This window comes from Thamnophis elegans, chromosome 9 (genome assembly GCF_009769535.1).
Source record: "Thamnophis elegans isolate rThaEle1 chromosome 9, rThaEle1.pri, whole genome shotgun sequence".
Lineage (NCBI taxonomy): Eukaryota > Metazoa > Chordata > Lepidosauria > Squamata > Colubridae > Thamnophis > Thamnophis elegans.
The window spans coordinates 67,099,411-67,118,271 of NC_045549.1; the positions used below are offsets into that span (position 1 = coordinate 67,099,411).

Here is an 18,861-nt window from a genome sequence, read left to right on the forward strand (position 1 = left end):
CCGCGCTCCTTACTGGTATTTGTGCACAGAGTGTACGGCGGCAGTTGGAGTGTCGCGGAGGTGTCGCGGAGCGTCGCGGGGGATAAGTACGCCTCCGCGGGCTGTGTGTGTGCGCGCACCTTCATGTGGTGGGTGCCCAGCCCTGTTGCACCTTACCGGTTGCAACGGGATCCGGAACCCACCACTGGTTCAGGTGTGCATGCGCACATTTGTGTGCCCTTTGGGCACTCAGTCCGGAAAAGGTTCGCCAACACTGATATAGGTGGTTTCCACTGGAGAGGAATCCCTACTTTTCTTCCTAGTCTTTCATGGATATATCTGAGTCTTTCGGTATATTCCATCCGAGTGTAATGGTTCGTGCAATAAAGTTTGATTGTTGGGTGCTGCATCATGAAATGAACGATGTTGAATTTGAATATCGAAATAAATTAATGGATCGTTATGTGGCTTCCCTCCAGGTCTGAAGACTCCCGGGAGCAGCTGGACTAACAATTCTGGATAGAGATAAGTTCTCACAGCAGCCGAGCATCCCCTCCTCTGTTTGGTGAAACGGGAACGTACAATTATGAACCCCAAAGACCCATTGGAAGAGACAGAAGGAAGCTCTGCTCCATTATGCTTGGCCTGTGGCCAAAGGCATCTTCCAGAAGAGAACCATATATACACCTACACAGAAGACGTAGACGATGACCTTATCTGCCATATTTGCTTGCAGCCTTTGCTTCGGCCTCTGGACACACCCTGCGGACACACGTACTGTGCAGTTTGCCTTACGGATTTCCTCGTGGAAAAAGACTTCTGCCCTATGGACCGCAAAGCCCTCGCTTTACAGAGGTGCAGGAAGTCAAGCATCTTGGTGAATAAGCTCCTGGATAAGCTAATGGTGAACTGTCCTTTCACGGAACACTGCTCAGAAATTCTGCAACGCTGCAATCTTGAACATCATTTTCAGAACGGGTGAGTACCTTTTGGCCGTGTTGATATATTCATTCGTGTTATGTAGAACGGGGAAAAACAATCTCCATCTGAATAACGTTTTCCATCAGACAGATTGTGGTGGCCCGCCAGAGGCCAGAGCCTGTTCCCAGTGTGCGCACGCGTAGAATGGACAGATGAAGGGAACAGCTAAAGAACAGAGGTCGACTTGGGAGTAAGACATTTTACAGAAAAGAAAGCCACTGTTTTGGCCCACGAGCAGCCATTGGAGCTGGCAGTAGATTCAGACAGTGAGGAGGTTGTGGAGGAAGATGGGCCAGTCCTGGAGTCTGGGGAGGGCTCTGATGAGGGCTCTGTGTTGGAGGCAGAGAGGGGGCCAGAGCCGTATGCCAGTTATCAGCTGCCTTCAGAGTCAGACATCAGTGAGGCAGAAGAACAGCTGGAGCCTGTTCCCAGTGTGCGCATGCGCGGAGTGGCCAGACGAAGGAAACAGCTAAAGAACAGGGGCCGACTTGGGAGTAAGGCCACAGGTGGGTGGTGAATGGCCCCTCCCAGAGGGAATAAAAGATGAGGAAAGGGGAGTGGAGTTTGCAGGAGACAATTAGTTTGTTTAAATGGTTTGTGTCTCTCCGAGACTCCTTGCCAAGTTCTGCAGATATCGGCCTGTCAGCTCTCCAAGCCAGATAAGGTCTGTGACTGTAAATCCTCCCTTGAAAGACTTTGCTGGATGTGAATGAGCATAATTCACAGTCAATTAATAAAAGGTTTTTTTTGTTGGGACCAAGAGTTTGCATCATGCTCTTGGGAAGTCTCGGTCAGAACACAGATAGAAAAGATATCTTCCTTCCTTAAGTTTTTTTTGGTCTTTTAATGACCCCATAATCCCTTGCATCAGGGTGGAGTCAGGACAACTGAACAGAGTTGAGTGTTTACTGGCTGGATGCCCTTCCTGTTGCCAGTGCCGAGTTCGCAGTAGATATATTCTCATTGTGTCCAGAGGGAGAAATATCTACCTCTACCTAGGATTGAACTCACAGCCTCCTGATTGTGATGCCACCACACCACTCTCTCTTTCTTCCTTATGACATAATTAAATCTGGCTATCAAGGTAGATATTAAATATAAGGTGACCTTTTAGTAGCAACTACTGTATTTCATGAATGAATGTATCCTCCATCTTTCCGTTTGCATGAATTAAAAGGCCGCTTACCACAACAACACCAGAATCAGAGGCTTTCTGGGTCACACAAGGTTTCATGCAAACACCTCCAGGAGGCGTAAGAGATGGAGCATGAGGCATATTAGATGCGCAAGCTTTTGTATAATGCACACAGTGCGATGTTGTATTATGGAATGAAAGCGCATAGGTGAGGTAGGCAAAAATTGGGTTTATGCCGATCTTTCTGGAATAGAATCATTATGTAAGATGGAAAGTGTAAATCGTCACAGGATAATCTGTTCGGCGAAGTCACTATGGAAACCAACATCAGAATCATTAAGTTCAATTAGCAGTTAAAACCCTGATTGCTGTTGTGGCCCACCAGCAGAGCTGGCAGCAGATTCGGACAGTGAGGAGGTTGGGGAGGAAGATGGGCCAGTCCTGGAGTCTGGGGGAGGCTCTGATGAGGGCTCTGTGTCGGAGGCAGAGAGGGGGCCAGAGCCAAATGCCAGTTAGCAGCTGCCTTCAGAGTCAGACGTCCATGAGGCAGACGAACAGCTGGAGCCGGTTCCAGGTGTGCGCATGCGCAGAGCTGCCAGATGAAGGGAACAGCTAAAGAACAGGGGTCGACTTGGGAGTAAGGCCACAGGTGGACGGTGAATGGCCCCTCCCAGAGGGAATAAAAGATGAGGGAAGGGGAGTGGAGTTTGCAGGAGAAAAGTACTTCGCTTAATTGGTTCGTGACTCTCCGAGACTTAAATCTAAAAACTAATGCTGCATTGGTTGCTGATTTGTTTCCAGGTCCAATTCAAGGGGCTGGCGGTCAACTTTAAAGCTTTTCATGGTTTGGGACCAGGTTATCTGAGGGACTGTCTCTTGTCGGTCACATCTATTCAACCTACTAGAGTGGCGGGGGTAAGGAATGTTGTGGGTCCCGTTTCCTAAGGAGATACATTTAGCGGGACCCAGAAGAAGGGCCTTCTTTCTCCGTGGTGGCTCCCTCTCTCCCTCCAGAGATTAGATTAACACTCTTTCAAAAGGCCAGAGTGGGAGGAAGCCGATTAAATGGCTAGTATGAATGTGTGCCATCGCTGGGGGGTATTATTTACCATTTTTCTTTTCATTCTTTTTATTCACTTTTATGTGGAGTCCTAGTGGACAACCATTTAAATAAGAGCCAGCCATGTGCAGCAGCTGCCAAAAAAGCCAACACAGTTCTAGGCTACATAAACAGAGAGATAGAATCAAGACCACGTGAAGTGTTAATACCACTTTATAAGGCCTTGGTAAGGCCTCACTTGGAATACTGCATTCAGTTTTGGTCACCACGATGTAGAAAAGATGTGGAGACTCTAGAAAGAGTGCAGAGAAGAGCAAGGAAGATTATTAGGGGACTGGAGGCTAAAGCACATGAAGAACGGTTGCAGGAACTGCGTATGTCTAGTTTAATGAAAAGAAGGACTAGGGGAGACATGATAGCAGTCTTCCAATATCTCAGGAGTTGCCACAAAGAAGAGGGAGTCAAACTATTCTCCAAAGCACCTGAGGGTAGAATAAGAAGCAATGGGTGGAAACTAATCAAGGAGGGAAGCAACTTAGAACTGAGGAGAAATTTCCTGACAGCTAGAACAATTAATCAGTGAAACAACTTGCCTCCAGAAGTTGTGAATGCCCCAACACTGGAAGTCTTTAAGAAAATGTTGGATAGCCATTTGTCTGAAACGGTATAGGGTTTCCTGCCTAGGCAGTGGGTTGGACTAGAAGACCTCCAAGGTCCCTTCCAACTCTGCTATTGTATTGTATTGGTGTTTTTACATCCTTGCTATGCCACCTTGGAGGGACACAGTGGCTCAGTGGCTAAGACACTGAGCTTGTTGATCAGAAGGTCAGCAATTCGGCGGTTCGAATCCCTAGGGCCGCGTTACAGAGTGAGCTCCCGTTACTTGTCCCAGTTTCTGCCAACCTAGCAGTTCAAAAGCATGTAAAAAATGCAAGTAGAAAAATAGGGTGGGAAGGTAACAGCGTTCCATGCACCTTCTGTGTTTAGTCATGCTGGCCACATGACCATGGAGATGTCTTTGGACAGCTCTGGCTCTTTGGCTTTGAAACGGAGATGAGCACCACCCCCTAGAGTCAGGAACGACTAGCACATTTGTGTGAGGGGACGCTTTGCCTTTTAAGCTGCCTTCCGTCGCCATGTGTGAGCAGGCAGCAATATAAACTTTCTAAATAAATAAATGCATTGAGGACGATCATCTTAATGCATTTACTGTATTCCTATTTTAGAACTTGAGAGAAGGGCTTGCATGCGTAATTAGTCAACACTCGGCCTAGGTAACACCATGAAGAGCTTTCATGCTCCCCCTCCCTGGTTGAAGCCAATCAAACAGGATCCGTGACTGCAAAATAAATAGGTCTCTGTTTGTGATAGATACATATATATATCCTCAGCTGCTCCCAGGCTGCATCTCTTTTGCTACGGTCAGATTCCTTCCCTGCCTCTTGTCTTATGCAGCTCAGCCCATGTAACCTGTCTGCCTTTCTGACTAATGATGTCAATGTATCAGCTGCTGCTTCTGAAAAACCATTCTAGAGAACGCAGAAGGATGCAAACCTCTTTGCTCTTTCCCTCAGCCTGGGCCTTTTTGCTGTGTCCTTCCTTTTTCCCCCCAGCTCTAAGCCCTGCTTTGCCTACAGCTATTTCTGCTCTGCTCTCCCTAAAAACCCTCCGTCTCTAACCTTCTTTGGAGAATCAGCTCACATCAACTTGCAGGTCAATGAGCTTTCTCCCAGCGTAGCTTCATTTAAGTCATTTGCATTCGATCGTAATGCGTTCTCGGTTGGGTTGAAAAAGGCTGATAGGAAGGGGACCGGGGAGGATCTGAATTGGCTGACGTTTTAAAAAGGAAAAAAGAAAAAGAAAAGGAAGCTTGAAGTTCTGTATCCCATCACAGAGAAACTGAGGCAGAGAGGAAGGAAGGAAGGAAGGAGCAAAGAGACTTAAGCGCAAACGTTTGCAAAAAAATGAAGGCTCTCTTATTACTGGTCCTTCCTTGGCTAAGTCCTGCAAACTATACAGACAGTGTGGGGAATCTGCACTTCCTGTACTCAGAGCTGTGAGTACTCACAGTTGTGTTGTGGTGGTATGTCTCTGTGTTGTGTCTGTGTTCTTTTGTAAAAAGAAAAAGAAAAGCCGAGCACTATTTTTCATTGCTTCAACATTGGTGCCTCCGTAATATGTGTGTATAAACGAACAAGCTTGCTAAATCTACGTTATTTGCCGGAATTGAAATGTGGAATAGAGATTGACTTCTCGGTGCTGAGATTAAGCCTGTTGTTTCTTTTTTTTCTTTTCTTCTTCCTTTCCCTTCTTTAAGTTTAAATGTGGGGATCGGGTATTTTTTTTTCCTGCTGAAATTTGTCTAAGTAAACACCACAGACAAACTTGTAAATAAATAGGTGTTGGGCCTCTCTGCTGTCTAGTTCTTGGATTCACAGTATATTTGTGAAGAGCGTGAAAATATAAATATTCCACATCACAGTGCTAATATTTAGCATTGAATGAAATACAGTTGCACAATGATCCTTTTGTAGATTGGAAATAAGAAAGACAATTTCTACTGACTACAGTTGTGGCCAGTATAACCTGTAAACAATATTAATGGCTAAGCTTATCTGTGTTGTCATGAATAGCTTTTGGAATGCAAAATATTCCCTCTAAAGTTATATATGTGTTATATGTGTGTGTGTGTGTGTGTGTTGTATTTGTGCTGATAAATAAATGATAAATAAATAAAGGGAGACTAGTATAGATCTATTTCAAGCTATTTAGCTCTCATCAGCTAGCCATACCCTTACTGGGATTAGAACCTGTGCTATATTGCATCTTAGGCAGATGTGTTAACCACTAAGCCACAAGGTCCTTCTCCTTATCAGGATGTGTGTGTGTGTGTGTGTGTGTGTGTGTGTGTGTGTGGTATTTGTGCTGATAAATAAATAAAGGGAGACTAGTATAGATCTATTTCAAGCTATTTAGCTCTCATCAGCTAGCCATACCCTTACTGGGATTTGAACCTGTGCTATATTGCATCTTAGGCAGATGTGTTAACCACTAAGCCACAAGGTCCTTCTCCTTATCAGGATATATGTGTGTGTGTGTGTGTGGTATTTGTGCTGATAAATAAATAAAGGGAGACTGGTATAGATCTATTTCAAGCTATTTAGCTCTCATCAGCTAGCCATACCCTTACTGTACAGCACAGGTTTGAATCCCAGTAAGGGTATATATATCTTGATGCATTGCAGAAATATTGGCCTAGAATTCGCCTGAACCAATACATGAGGGTAGATGTTGTAGTGGAAGATATCTGAAGAACATGAGATTAGAAAAGTTTTCCCCCCAAAAGCATTTCAAGTGAACTGGTCTAAGATGCGGGATTTAACTATTATTGTGTGTAGAGGGAATCATATGAAGAGTAAGGGTTTATGACCACAAATGACAGAGCGAACACCAGTGGTGGGATTCAGCCAGTTCGCACCTATTCGGGAGAACCGGTTGTTAACTTTCTAAGCAGTTCGGAGAACTGGATGTTGGAAGAAATCTCATTTTGTTTTTTCCCACTTTACAAGGCTAATCCCGTAAGGAAGGCAGGAAGGAAACATTCTGGTGTTGTTTCTAGCCTAAGCTTTATTGCCCTGTTTACAGAAACTGCCTCTCCAGTTGACCCTTATTACATTGTAACAGCTAAGGCAAAGCGCCCATTGATGTGAGTGACGTTGAGTTGGCCATGCCCACTCAGTCACATGACCACCGAGCCCCGCCTACCCAGCTGGTCATTAGGGCAGAGAACCGGTTGTTAAATTATTTGAATCCCACCACTGGCGAACACATATAATATGGAATGGAATGAAGTGAAGTGGGATGGGATGGAGAATGGAATGGAGTGGAATGGAGTGGAGTGGAGTGGAGTGGAATGGAGTGGAGTGGAGTGGAGTGGAGTGGAGTGGAGTAGAGTAGAGTAGAGTAGAGCAGAGCAGAACACAATAGAATAGAATAGAATAGAATACTTTATTGGCGAAGTGTGATAGACACATAAGGAATTTGTCTCTGGAGCATAAGCACACAGTGTACATATAAACAGCAAGTAATAGGCCATAAATCATAAATCATAGTTACAATCATTAATCATAAGTTGCAAACAACAATTGATAAATCATAAGAAACCATAGGAGAAGATAGTAGGAAAGATGAGGAAATGAGAAAAGATGAAAAATGAGCCGATGCAATTTCAAAATTAAGGCAGTGGCAACTGGGACATCCAGTTTCCAGTAGAAGAAGCAGGAAATTAGTCAGTGTACGTATGCAGAAAAATACCCATCATTGCTGTTTCCTGAATATTCTGATTAATTCCTCTTGGGGGGGGGGGTGAGGGCTAGTAGCTGTTCAGCATGAATTGATTTTGCCCTCTTGCTATCCTTGTGGACATGCTGTTTATCTAATTGGTTTGCTGCTGGGTCTGCTTCTCCTGCTATCAGCAATGTAGAAATCTCTTTAGTGGCCCAATCTCTTGGGGGAAGGGAAGGGAGCAGCAGTAACAAAAACATTGCATGGATTTGCCTGTGAACTGGGTCAGCGCATCCAAATTAGAGCATGAAATCAGCAGATGTGAGTTGCAGTAGTTGCTCCTTTTCAAACAGAGGGCTAGAAGCAGGCACGTCCTCTCCTTCCCTTCCCAAAGGTTTGTTCATTCTTGCCATCCATAGTTATGGTGTAAGAGGAATGCAACAGATTAATCCAAAGCAATTTTTTTGGGTTAAAACTGCATTTGTATTTTGGGGGGGGGGGGAGATTCTTCTCTCTTCATTATGAGTCTGAAGAAAATAGCAGGATGATCGTTTGTAGGAATTTCAGGCATTGCCCCAAACTACTGCAATGCGCTCTACATGGGGCAGTCTTTGAAGAGTATTCGGAGACTACAACTCGTCCAGAATGCAGCCGCGCGAGCGATTGTGGGTGCACCTCGGTACACCCACATTACACCTATCCTCCGCGAGCTGCACTGGCTACCGATCGGTCTCCGGATACGCTTCAAAGTGCTAGTCGTAACTTATAAACTTATAAAGCCCTTCATGGTATTGGACCTGGGTACTTGAGAGACCGCCTGCTGCCAATTACCTCCCATAGACCCGTTAGATCGCACAGGGTCAGCCTCCTCCGGGTTCCGTCTACCAGCCAATGCCATCTGGCTACCACCTGGGGGAGGGCCTTCTCTGTAGCAGCTCCGGCCCTTTGGAATGAACTCCCCGCGGAGATTCGGACCCTCACCTCTCTCCAGGCCTTCCGGAAAGCCGTCAAAACCTGGCTGTGCCGGCAGGCCTGGGGTTGATGAGTTCCCCTCCCCTCTCGACTTGTATGGCTGTATGACTCTTGTGTATTTTAATTATGTGTATTGTGTTTGTATCCCCTTTTCCCCTTTTGAGTTGTTCGCCGCCCTGAGTCCCTCCTGGAGAAGGGCAGCATACAAATAAACTAAATCTTAATCTTAATCTAAACTGCTGTGCGTGATTTAAAAGTAAAATTGCAGCATTTGCAAGCAATAAGGTCAAAAACTACGTGAGGTTAATACAGTTTTAATGAAGACTTAATGGATGAATAGCCAGCTCTGGGAAAACCCTAGATCAGTGTTTCTCAACCTTGGCAACTTGAAGATGTACGGACTTGAAATCTGGACATCTTCAAGTTGCCAAGGTTGAGAAACCCTGCCCTAGATTGTTCTGGTCTAAAAATAAAATCCTGGGCTAAAAGCTGCACTTGGGGAATGTTGATCAGCAGCTGTGCAGGACCTCGGAGAGCTCCCAGAAGGAGAGATGATCCTTTGCCAGAACATCTGACTTCTGCTCTCATTGATTACTGTCAATGTGTCGTTGTCCCCCAACTCAGTTTTAAAGTTCTTTTAAAAATTATTTCAACACTATTTAATTTTTTTTAAAAAAAATCACTTTCAAGTTTGTTTAAAATAATTCTATTTTTGCCCCATTATTAGTGGCTCTGGAAGTGAATTTTAAAATATCTGCATTTATGACTATAAGACAGAATAGAATGGAATGGAATGGAATGGAATAGAATAGAATAGAATAGAATAGAATAGAATAGACTGGAACAAACTGTAAATAATGTGATTGGATAGAAGGATAGATTATTAAGTAGGCTAATAGTTATTGGATGAGATTATCTGTATATAATGTGATTGTATAGTCACTACGACTTCGCGGTGCTGCACTGTTTTAAATGTAAAAACAAAAATATTTTTTAAAAGAATAGAATGGAATAGAATAGAATAGAATAGAATAGAATAGAATTCTTTATTGGCCAAGTGTGATTGGACACACAAGGAATTTGTATTTGGTGCACATTTTTATTTTAGTGTCTTAAAAGGTAAAGCTATAAATGCATCTTTCTGCAGAATTTATATTTGGATAAAGTGCCGTAATCTGACTTGCACATGTAAACAGTGAAAATGTTGGCAGTGGGAAGAAAGACTGGGCTCACTTCTCCAGTAATCCTAGTAAAGGTTAAAAGGTAACAGATTCCCTGTGGATTTTCCTTCACTGCTTATTTCTGACTATAGGAAGGCAGCACTCATCTCATTTCCATAGTCACATGGCTAGCATGACATCATAGAGTGCTGTTACCTTCCCATCGAAAGGGTACCTATTTATCTACTCACATTTGCATGCTTTTGAACTGCTAGGTTGGCAGGAGCTGGAGCAGTGGTGGGTTGCAGGCGGTATGCCCTGGTACGGGCGTACCGGTGCCTGCCGAGAGCACAGGATACCATTCCGGTATGGTGCTCCGGAGGGCCCACCCGCCCACCCGCCCTCCTTACCTGTATTTGAACCCTTCGGCGCTTCCACGCACACGCACAGGCATACGGCACCTGCGCTACGCTACGCCAAGCAGCTGGAGCGTCACAGGAGATAAGGACGCATGCGCATGTGTATGCTGCATGCGTTCAAGTGGTGGACGCTGGGCCCCGTTGCACTGTACCAGTTGCATCGGGATCCGGAACCCACCACTGAGCTAGAGCGAGGATGGGAGCTCACCCCATTGTGTGCACTTGGGTCTCAAACATGGGCTGATGGTTTTCCAGCTGACAAGCCCATCATCTTATCCTCTGAGTCACCACCCCGCTCCAGTAGTCCTAATCATCCAAATTTATAAGGAGAGAAAAATGAATACTATATTCAGTCTTTTTTCCTCCACTTCCTCCTTTTCATTCTTTATTCTTGCGATAGGATCAACCGAACACTTGCTCTGCTCTATTTACACTTTCTAGTGAAATCAAGGATTGCCATATGGCTGCTCATAAATCTGGAAATCCCGATTTGTCAGCAGGGTATTGTCCAAATTGTCAAGATGGCAGCTGTGAGGAGGGCAATCTATTTGCAACACACATTTTTCTGTGCCATGCACAATGCAAAAAAGATAGTTTCTTTTAAAAAATATATATCCTGAATGGTTATCCCAAAGGTGCTTTTTCAAGAGGCAACTGGTTTCTCTTTGAAGATGTTTCACTTCTTATCCTAGAAGCTTCTTCAGCTCTGACTGGATGGTGGGGAATGGAAGGATTTCTACTCTTTGCAGACAGCTGGTCATTTGCGTTCTTCTTAGAGAGTCGTTGAGGCCACTTGGAGATTGATCTGTGTCCTCAGGATCACTTGAGTAGTGCAAACATCCCTCCTGGCTGCAGGATGTTTTCTGCCGTGTGTCCCGTCACTGTTGAAGACAAGTGCAGGCTGTTGGGGATGAGTCTGTGTTGTTCTGCATCTCAAACAGATGGTTCCTGTAATCTGCAATTTTTCTAGAAATCCATTCATACTCCCCAACCATTTTGAATGGTTATCCTGGTCTTTAAGATCAAAGGGACAGTGAAGAAAGGGAGAGTCCTTCTGTCATTCAATCCAGCATCCTGACTTTCTGAACTGGCTTTGTCATCCTTATTCCTGAGCTTTCAACCAACAGTTCAGCAGCCAAGCGAGGGATTAAGTAAAAACTGCCCCACCCAGAGGTACTGTATTTATCAGAGTATAAGATGTAATCCCCTCCCCAAAAGAGGGTGAAAACTTGGGTGCATCTTATAAACCGAATATAGCCGTGCCTACCTGTTGGTCCCTACCCTTTGGCCTCTGCCTCCTAGCAATTTGCCTCCTTGCATCAAACAGCAAACAGTCTGTTTCAGTTTCAGCTTCAGCATCACCTGATTAGCACAAGCAGCTGATTGTTGGTTGGATCAGCTACAGGGATTGCCATTGTCTATTGCCGCCTCTACGCACCCCATTTTTGGCCTCTGCGTGCCTGTTGTTGGCCTCCGCACACCCCATTTTCTGCCCATTCCAATCCCTGCTGCCCGGAACGGGTGAAAAATGCGGCATGTGGAAGCCAAAAACGGGGTGTGTGAAGACTGAAAATGGGATGCATAGGCTGAAAATGGGGCGCATGGAGGCAGCAATAGGCCACGGCAATCTCTGCAGCCTGAAACAACTGATTGTCGGGAGGCTGATCCAACCAACAATCAGCTGTTTATGCTAATCAGGCTGTGCTGAAATTGAAACTGAAACACGCTGTTTGCTGCAAGGAGGCAAGTTACTGAGAGGCAGAGACAGAGGTAGATTTTTTTTCTTGTTTTTCTCCCCAAAAGCTAGGTATGTCTTATACTTCGGAGCGTCTTATACTCTGAAAAATATGGTAGTTTCTTCTTCATTACTCCCTCATGGAATACAAATTGACTTTTAGAGCCAGAAACAGCAAAAGACAATTCAGATAATGTCCTAAACACGAAACCCACTTTGTCACAATATATGTCGAATGAATGGTTTTATGCCTGGTGCCCATTCCTCATTAAATCAACTGTAAACAATGTGCAATTATAATACATTCCATTGTTGAAGTCACCTTTCATTCAGCACTTTGAAATTACCAGTGGGTTGGGAGTTAGGAAGAAATTTGTCATTTCTCTTGTAGAAGTCAAATTATATTTCCTTAGATTATTTGGGAGAGGGGGGGGTCCCCTCCCTGACATCTCTTCTACAATACTCTCCATCTTAGGTTCTAAGGAGGAATGTCATGACTAATGTCATGTACATGAGTGCTTTTAAAAAAAAGATAAAATAGGAATCCTCCATAATCAGAATAGGGCATTTTACATGTATTATTTGCTTATGGCAGTGTTTTGAAGCGGTACCACATCAGAAAGTCAATTAGGGTCAGATCTTTAGTAGCAAACCATCAGAAGTAGGAAATGTAAAGTTGAAAGAATACCAAGTTGAAAAGAAATGTGATAACTATGGCTGGTTATCACAAAGTTTTTGTTGCATTTACAGTATAAGCCTTAGTTGTGATTGCGTTTTGTGACACCTGCGTGGAATAAACTGCCTTTCTTATTTTTGTCTGTGTACTTTGCCCAGACAAAACTTCTCAGGGAATGATGGAAAGTATGTTAAATGAATAAGGAGATATACGGTATGTTAAACACTTTTCTTAATTATGAAACTCTTTTAGCCCACTCTGTTTTCTGGGCAATGAGTCTACTTTTGTCTATCCTAGCAATAGCAATAGCTCTTAGACTTATATACCGCTTCACAGTGCTTTACAGCCCTCTCTAAGTGGTTTACAGAGTCAGCCTATTGCCCCCCAAAGTCTGGGTCCTCATTTTACCCACCTCGGAAAGCTGGAAGGCTGAGTCAACCTTGAGCCTGGTGAGATTCGAACTGCCAAATTGCAGGTAGCCGGCAGTCAGCATAAAGTGGCTCACAGTACTGCACTCTAACCACTGTGCCACCACAGATCCTGCCCTACCTACACCTACCCAAAAATAGAGAGTAAGAATGACTGTGTCCTATTTGTATTTTGATAGAAAATGGTCACATTCCTAGCTGGTAAATCAATCAGTGTATTAGACAATAATAATCTTTCAGTACCGATACTTTCCAGAGAATATTGCAAGGCAAATAGATTAGAAATACCCTGGATCAAAAGAAAAGAAGAGAAAAAAAGAAAAAGAAAAGGATTTATAAATAGATTTATGCAAAGAGATTTATATTTATGCATAGGCTAGAAGAAATAAATACCCTGGGGGTCTGAAAATAAAATTTAAAGGATGGTGGATGTACATTCCACAAATAAATTTTTTTTTTGCATTAATTAAAGAAAAAGATATGGAGAAAGAAATAGATAAGATATGTAATATGCATTTCATGCTTACAAGGATCAAAATTAGCTCTTCTGTCTTTGGCTAGAAGTCCCTGTAGAGAAAATGCAACATATATGTGCTAAATAGTTTGAGGTAAACTGTGTCAGAACGGAAATGAATGAGTGAACTATAACAAAGCATCAGTTTTCTGATAAAATTATTTGTGATACATATTCCCATTAATTAAAAGCACGAGAAAATCCAGACGGAGGAAAGAGAAAGTGTGAATGGTTGATGTAGATAAATGTGCATCTTTCCTCAAACGGAAATCCTACAGCGTCTCGATCTCAAAGCAAAAGATTCAGGCAGGTGTGGGGGGGGGGGAATCCAGAGTTGCCAATAGTATTTTATTTGGACAAAATAAAGGCCAGTTCAATCTATAGCTGTAGTGAGCAGGATTGCTGAAAGAACATGAATCAAGATGGCTGACTAGGTTGCTTGTACTTGTACTTGTACTTGTACTTGACGCCTCTTCACCCATCGTGGGTATAGGCGACTTCCATGGAAATTTGGCGCCACTGTTTTCGGTCCTGGGCTAGGGTTGTCAGGTGGTGCAGCCAGTCGCTATTATATGATTTTCGGCTAAGATTGAATGGGCGCATGACTATATCTTCGGCTTTCCGTTTGAAGTAACGCAGAGTGGTTAGACGAACACCTCCTTTTGGCCGTTTCCAGGTTGGACCAGGCTCTGCAAGCAGGGAAATTTTTGGGATTCGATTTTCTGGCATTCTCAATATATGGCCTAGCCAGCGCCAGCGTCTAAGTTTTATAATGGCAGATACATTTTCATTGATATCACATCTTCGGCGGATTTCAGCATTGGATATTCTTTCAGAGTACTTGATTTTCGTAAGTCTACGCAAGCAACGGTTTTGAAATAAGTCCAGTTTGTGTTGATGAGCAATTTTTATTGGCCAGGTTTCACAACCGTATAATAACGTTGGTATGATAGCAGCCTTGTATATACGGACTTTGGTTTTCAGGCAAATGTCTTTCCTAGCCCAGAGTTTCTTGAGTGAGCTCCAGGCAATTGTTGCTTTTTGACTAGGTTGCTAATGAACAATGTGGCTCTATTTTTATGCCTGTCTGCCACGTTAGATTCTCTCTCCCACCTACATGTTTTCACAGCCTGACAAGAAGTTAAAAACAGCTGCATAACTGTAGAGTCCTTGAAACTCTCTTGGCATGTAGCTGAGTTTCCAAATGTTCACACAAACTAAAGGACTCACAAAGCGGACCTATAAATGTGTAGTTGACTGATGTTTTGAATCGAAGTCTGCCTGGATGAATACTTGGACCTTTGTTAAGACAGTGTTGGAAGAAATGGCCATCTGGGTTCAGTTCCAAGTGGGGGAAAAAGACACTGGATTCATGGAAGCTGCTTGGAAAGATGGTTTATTGATGGTGGACAGGACCACATGGTTTGAAATCTTTGGGAAAAAAGGGGGGGTCACATGCCTTGAAGATCTTGAAGAAAAAAGGGGAGAGATGCTGAGATATACCCTCTCTTGGGCCCCGCCTTAGAACTTCCTGTTCCTGTGTAAGAAATGTATCCCGTTGGCTGTCAGACTCCCAGGGGGCGGGGATCTTAGCTAACTTTGTAGGCTGTCTTGATTTTGAGTCCCAAGCTTGGTTGAGCTGTTGCTGGGTGATGATGTAATGAAAGGGCTTTGGGGTTCCTATTATGGTTCCGCTTGAAGGGGGTAGATCTTTGCTATATAGAATATACTGGCTCTGACCTTAATGGCCCATTGACAAAAGTGGAGGGGGGGTTATTAAGAGTGAGCCTGTTCTCCAGTGAGGTGGAGATAGCATCCAGACATGGGTTGACCTTGGCCACTCCTGATTGGACTGAGTCTACTTCTTGAAAGTTGTTAAGGTCTGACTCTGTTTCCAGCTACCCAGCTTTCGACTCAGTCCACTCCAAAGGTTGGGAAGAGGGGGGCTATTAAGAGTGAACCTGTTTCCTGCCTAAAAACATATTTCTCCATTTCTCATCCAGAGAAATATAATATTCTGCCTTTTTACTATTTTTACTCTTTCATAGTAAACTACTCAAAATTTCCACTACCGGTTCTCCAGAACCTGCCAGAACCTGCTGAATTTCACCCCTGCTTTGGACTATTCTATGAGTCGTATTTGGAGGCGGGAGATATGTGTAATGTATTCTATTGGATCCCCTGCATGGATTGCCCCTGTGATTATTTATGTAGGGCAGATGGGGAGGAAGCTAACTACCAGATTGCAAGAACGCACCTGAGCGGTTGCCTCACAGATTGCAATGAGCAAAGATGTACGTTCAATTTTGCAGCTACTAAGATTGTTGGCAGAGCAGGGACAAAGATAGCCAGGGAAATGATTAGAACCTGGGAAATGGGCCTCCTTGCCAGTCAACAGGAGTGCTGATTTACCACCAGCTTATCAGTTTCTTAGGAGCTGAGGATTTAGCAGCACAACAACCAATCACTGGCCATCAACATACCAATCAACCAATAGGAAGGCACTACATAAATACAACTCATAGGATAGAGCCCAAAGCACATATTCCAGTAGAGAGAAGTTCTCTGAAGATGGACTCCAGTACGAGTCCGAAAGCTAGAGAAGAGTAAGACCTCTGGTCCCAGCGACTGTCCCAGATTGGTTCTTGCAACATTATCCTCGGACACGTACATTTGCTTTTATTTCTGAGTATCTCTTTGACTTGGAGGGACAACCCACTGGGTCTTCCCATTATATGTCCGAGCTCTCTGTATTTAATTCTGCTTCTTTGTATGTAGTTGAGTGCTTAGTTTTTGAGGAAGAAGTAGCAGCAGCAGGAGGCTGAGCACTGCCCTCTCTGAGTATTGGATGCTTTTTTTTTTTTAAGATAGTGCACAAATATCTGCAACTGTGAAGCAAGTAAAACTTTGTTTTTTGCAGATTTATTGCTCAATGCAGGAAGGTCCAAAGAGAAAGACTCTCTGTCTTCACACACATTGCCCAGAACATCCTAATATGTTTTATAAGTCTCTTGTGTACCGGGAAAATCTTCCTGTCAAACTTGGCGTTTTATTTTTTAAAGATTGTACATATTGAAGATGTTTGAGCGTCCAATTTAGGTGGAGAAAGGTAACAAACAATTGTTTTGCATTTTTCAAAGATTTTTTGTTGCGGTTTCCAAAAAAAAAAAAAAAATCAGATTCTTTCAGACTATCCCTCATGCCGAATTCCATCAGCCGGCCAGTGTCGACTGGCAACTACCCGGAGGAGGGCCTTCTCGGTGGCTGCTCCGACCCTCTGGAACGAACTCCCCGTGGAGATTCGAACCCTCACCACCCTCCAGGCCTTCCGCATAGCCCTTAAAACTTGGCTGTTCCGACAGGCCTGGGGCTAAAGACTAAAGCCCCACTCGAATGGTATGACTGTTGTGCTTTTTAACGATGTATGATCTTCATGTTATGTTTTGTAACTTGTCTGTTCTTCCCCTCCCTTGAATTGTGAGCCGCCCTGAGTCCCCTCAGGGAAAAGGGCGGCATACAAATAAAGTAAAATCTAAAATCTAATCTAAATCTACACGATTCTGGCTTGCCAGGAAGTATTCTAATATTTCTGATACTTTCAAAAGTCAATGAAGTTTTGCCAGATGTCTGCAAAGCTGCTACGTCTCCAGAAAAGTAGCAACAGGATTAAATAGAATAGAATAGAATAGAATAACAAAGTTGGAAGGGATCTTGGAGGTCTTCTAGTCCAACCCCCTGCCTAGACAGGAGACCCTACACTACTTCAGACAAATGGTTATCCAACATTATCTTAAAGACTTCCAGTGTTGGAGCATTCACAACTTCTGGAGGCAAGTTGTTCCACTGACTAATTGTTCTCACTGTCAGGAAATTTCTCCTTAGTTCTAAGTTTCTTCTCCCCTTGATTAGTTTCCACCCATTGCTTCTTGTTCTGCCCTCAGGTGCTTTGGAGAATAGCTTGATTCCCTCTTCTTTGTGGCAACCCCTGAGATATTGGAACACGTCTATCATGTCTCTCCTAGTCCTTCTTTTCATTCAACTAGACATAATTCTTCCTTCCCAATTCACTTTGTTCCCAAATCCACATGTATCCTATGTGCAAACACTATTCATGTAATATCAAAAATAATCAAAAACAGGAGGCAGTTATTTTGGGTGAGGGGGGAAACGGAAACATTAATATTTCAAGAGCAAAATGTTCATTCAGCCTTGAAATGAACCTCCAATGATTAAAGATTTCCAGGTCAAATGTTATTTCATTTTATTGTCATAATCTGTAAGATCCCCTTCTTATGTGAAACCAAAACTACCTCAGAGGAATTCAAGCAGAAGGAACACGCGATTTCACGTATGTGCCAATGTGTGTGGGGGGGGAATCACACGTTGCAGAAGTTTTAAGAGAAGTTAGCAATGATCAGGCAGTGTTGAGTTCACCTATCTCCTTCTAGAACCTTCTAGGCTCAAGCTAACCCTGGTGTAGGATGCAAGGAAACTATTGCATTTGTCATGCCTTTTTCTCTTTCTTGAAATGAATCTTACGGGAATGTTTTCTTGTTATTTTGACAAGCGATTCAAAACACGCAAGGAAAAAGCAAATCCGCTGATATCTTGTTTGTGTGGTTTGAGGTTAAACAGGAAACATTACAGTTGGGGCATCGTTCCGGGGACAAATATTGCTTCTGAACAAGGGCCTCCACACAGGGAATAAATATATATATATATTGCAAATAAATAAAGACATAAATAAATACTTCTCTATAATCATCATTTTAATTTAGAAAGGCGATATGAAATACTTCCACGTTTACCTCAGGCGTGTACTATTTCTTTCCTAGAACGAACAGAAAATCCAAAAACAGGGACACTGGAAAATCTGAAAATGCCACCATGGTGGCTGCATAATTAAAACCTACTCCTTTTTTTACAAGCATCGTATCCACCACAGTAGAAAAGAGGCTGGTGATTGATTGATTTGATTTGATTTTATTATATTTATATGCTGTCCTTTTCCCCCGAAGGGGACTCAGGGCGGCTCACAATTCAAATCAGGGAAGGGGGGGTACAGACAAAAAATAAAAGACGAAACATAACAATACATAATTTAAAAACACACAACAGTCATACCATTCGAGACGGGGACAACAGCTCTTTAGCCCCAGGCCTGTCGGAACAGCCAGGTTTTAACGGCTTTGAGGAAGGCCTGGAGGGTGGTGAGGGTTCGAATCTCCACGGGGAGTTCGTTCCAGAGGGTCGGAGCAGCCACAGAGAAGGCTCTCCTCCGGGTAGTCGCCAGTCGGCACTGGCCGGCAGATGGAATTCGGAGGAGGCCTAATCTGTGGGATCTAATCGGTCTAGTGGAGGTGATTGGCAGCAGGCGGTCTCTCAAGTACCCAGGTCCAATACCATGAAGGGCTTTATAAGTGACGACTAGCGCCTTGAAGCGTATCCGGAGACCAATAGGCAGCCAGTGCAGCTCGTGGAGGATAGGTGTTTGGCTCATGTTGCAGCTGCCATCTTT

At 43.7% G+C, this 18,861-nt stretch overlaps 1 protein-coding gene across 1 annotated transcript in view; it reads left to right on the top strand.

Moving 5' to 3' along the window:
• Positions 1-565: 565 nt before the first annotated feature.
• Positions 566-18,861, top strand: part of LNX1 (ligand of numb-protein X 1) — a 119,507-nt gene continuing 101,211 nt past the window's right edge. Inside the window, exon 1 of the mRNA XM_032223880.1 lies at positions 566-957. Within this exon, the coding sequence (XP_032079771.1) occupies positions 566-957 (392 nt within the window). The remainder of the gene's footprint in view (positions 958-18,861) is intronic.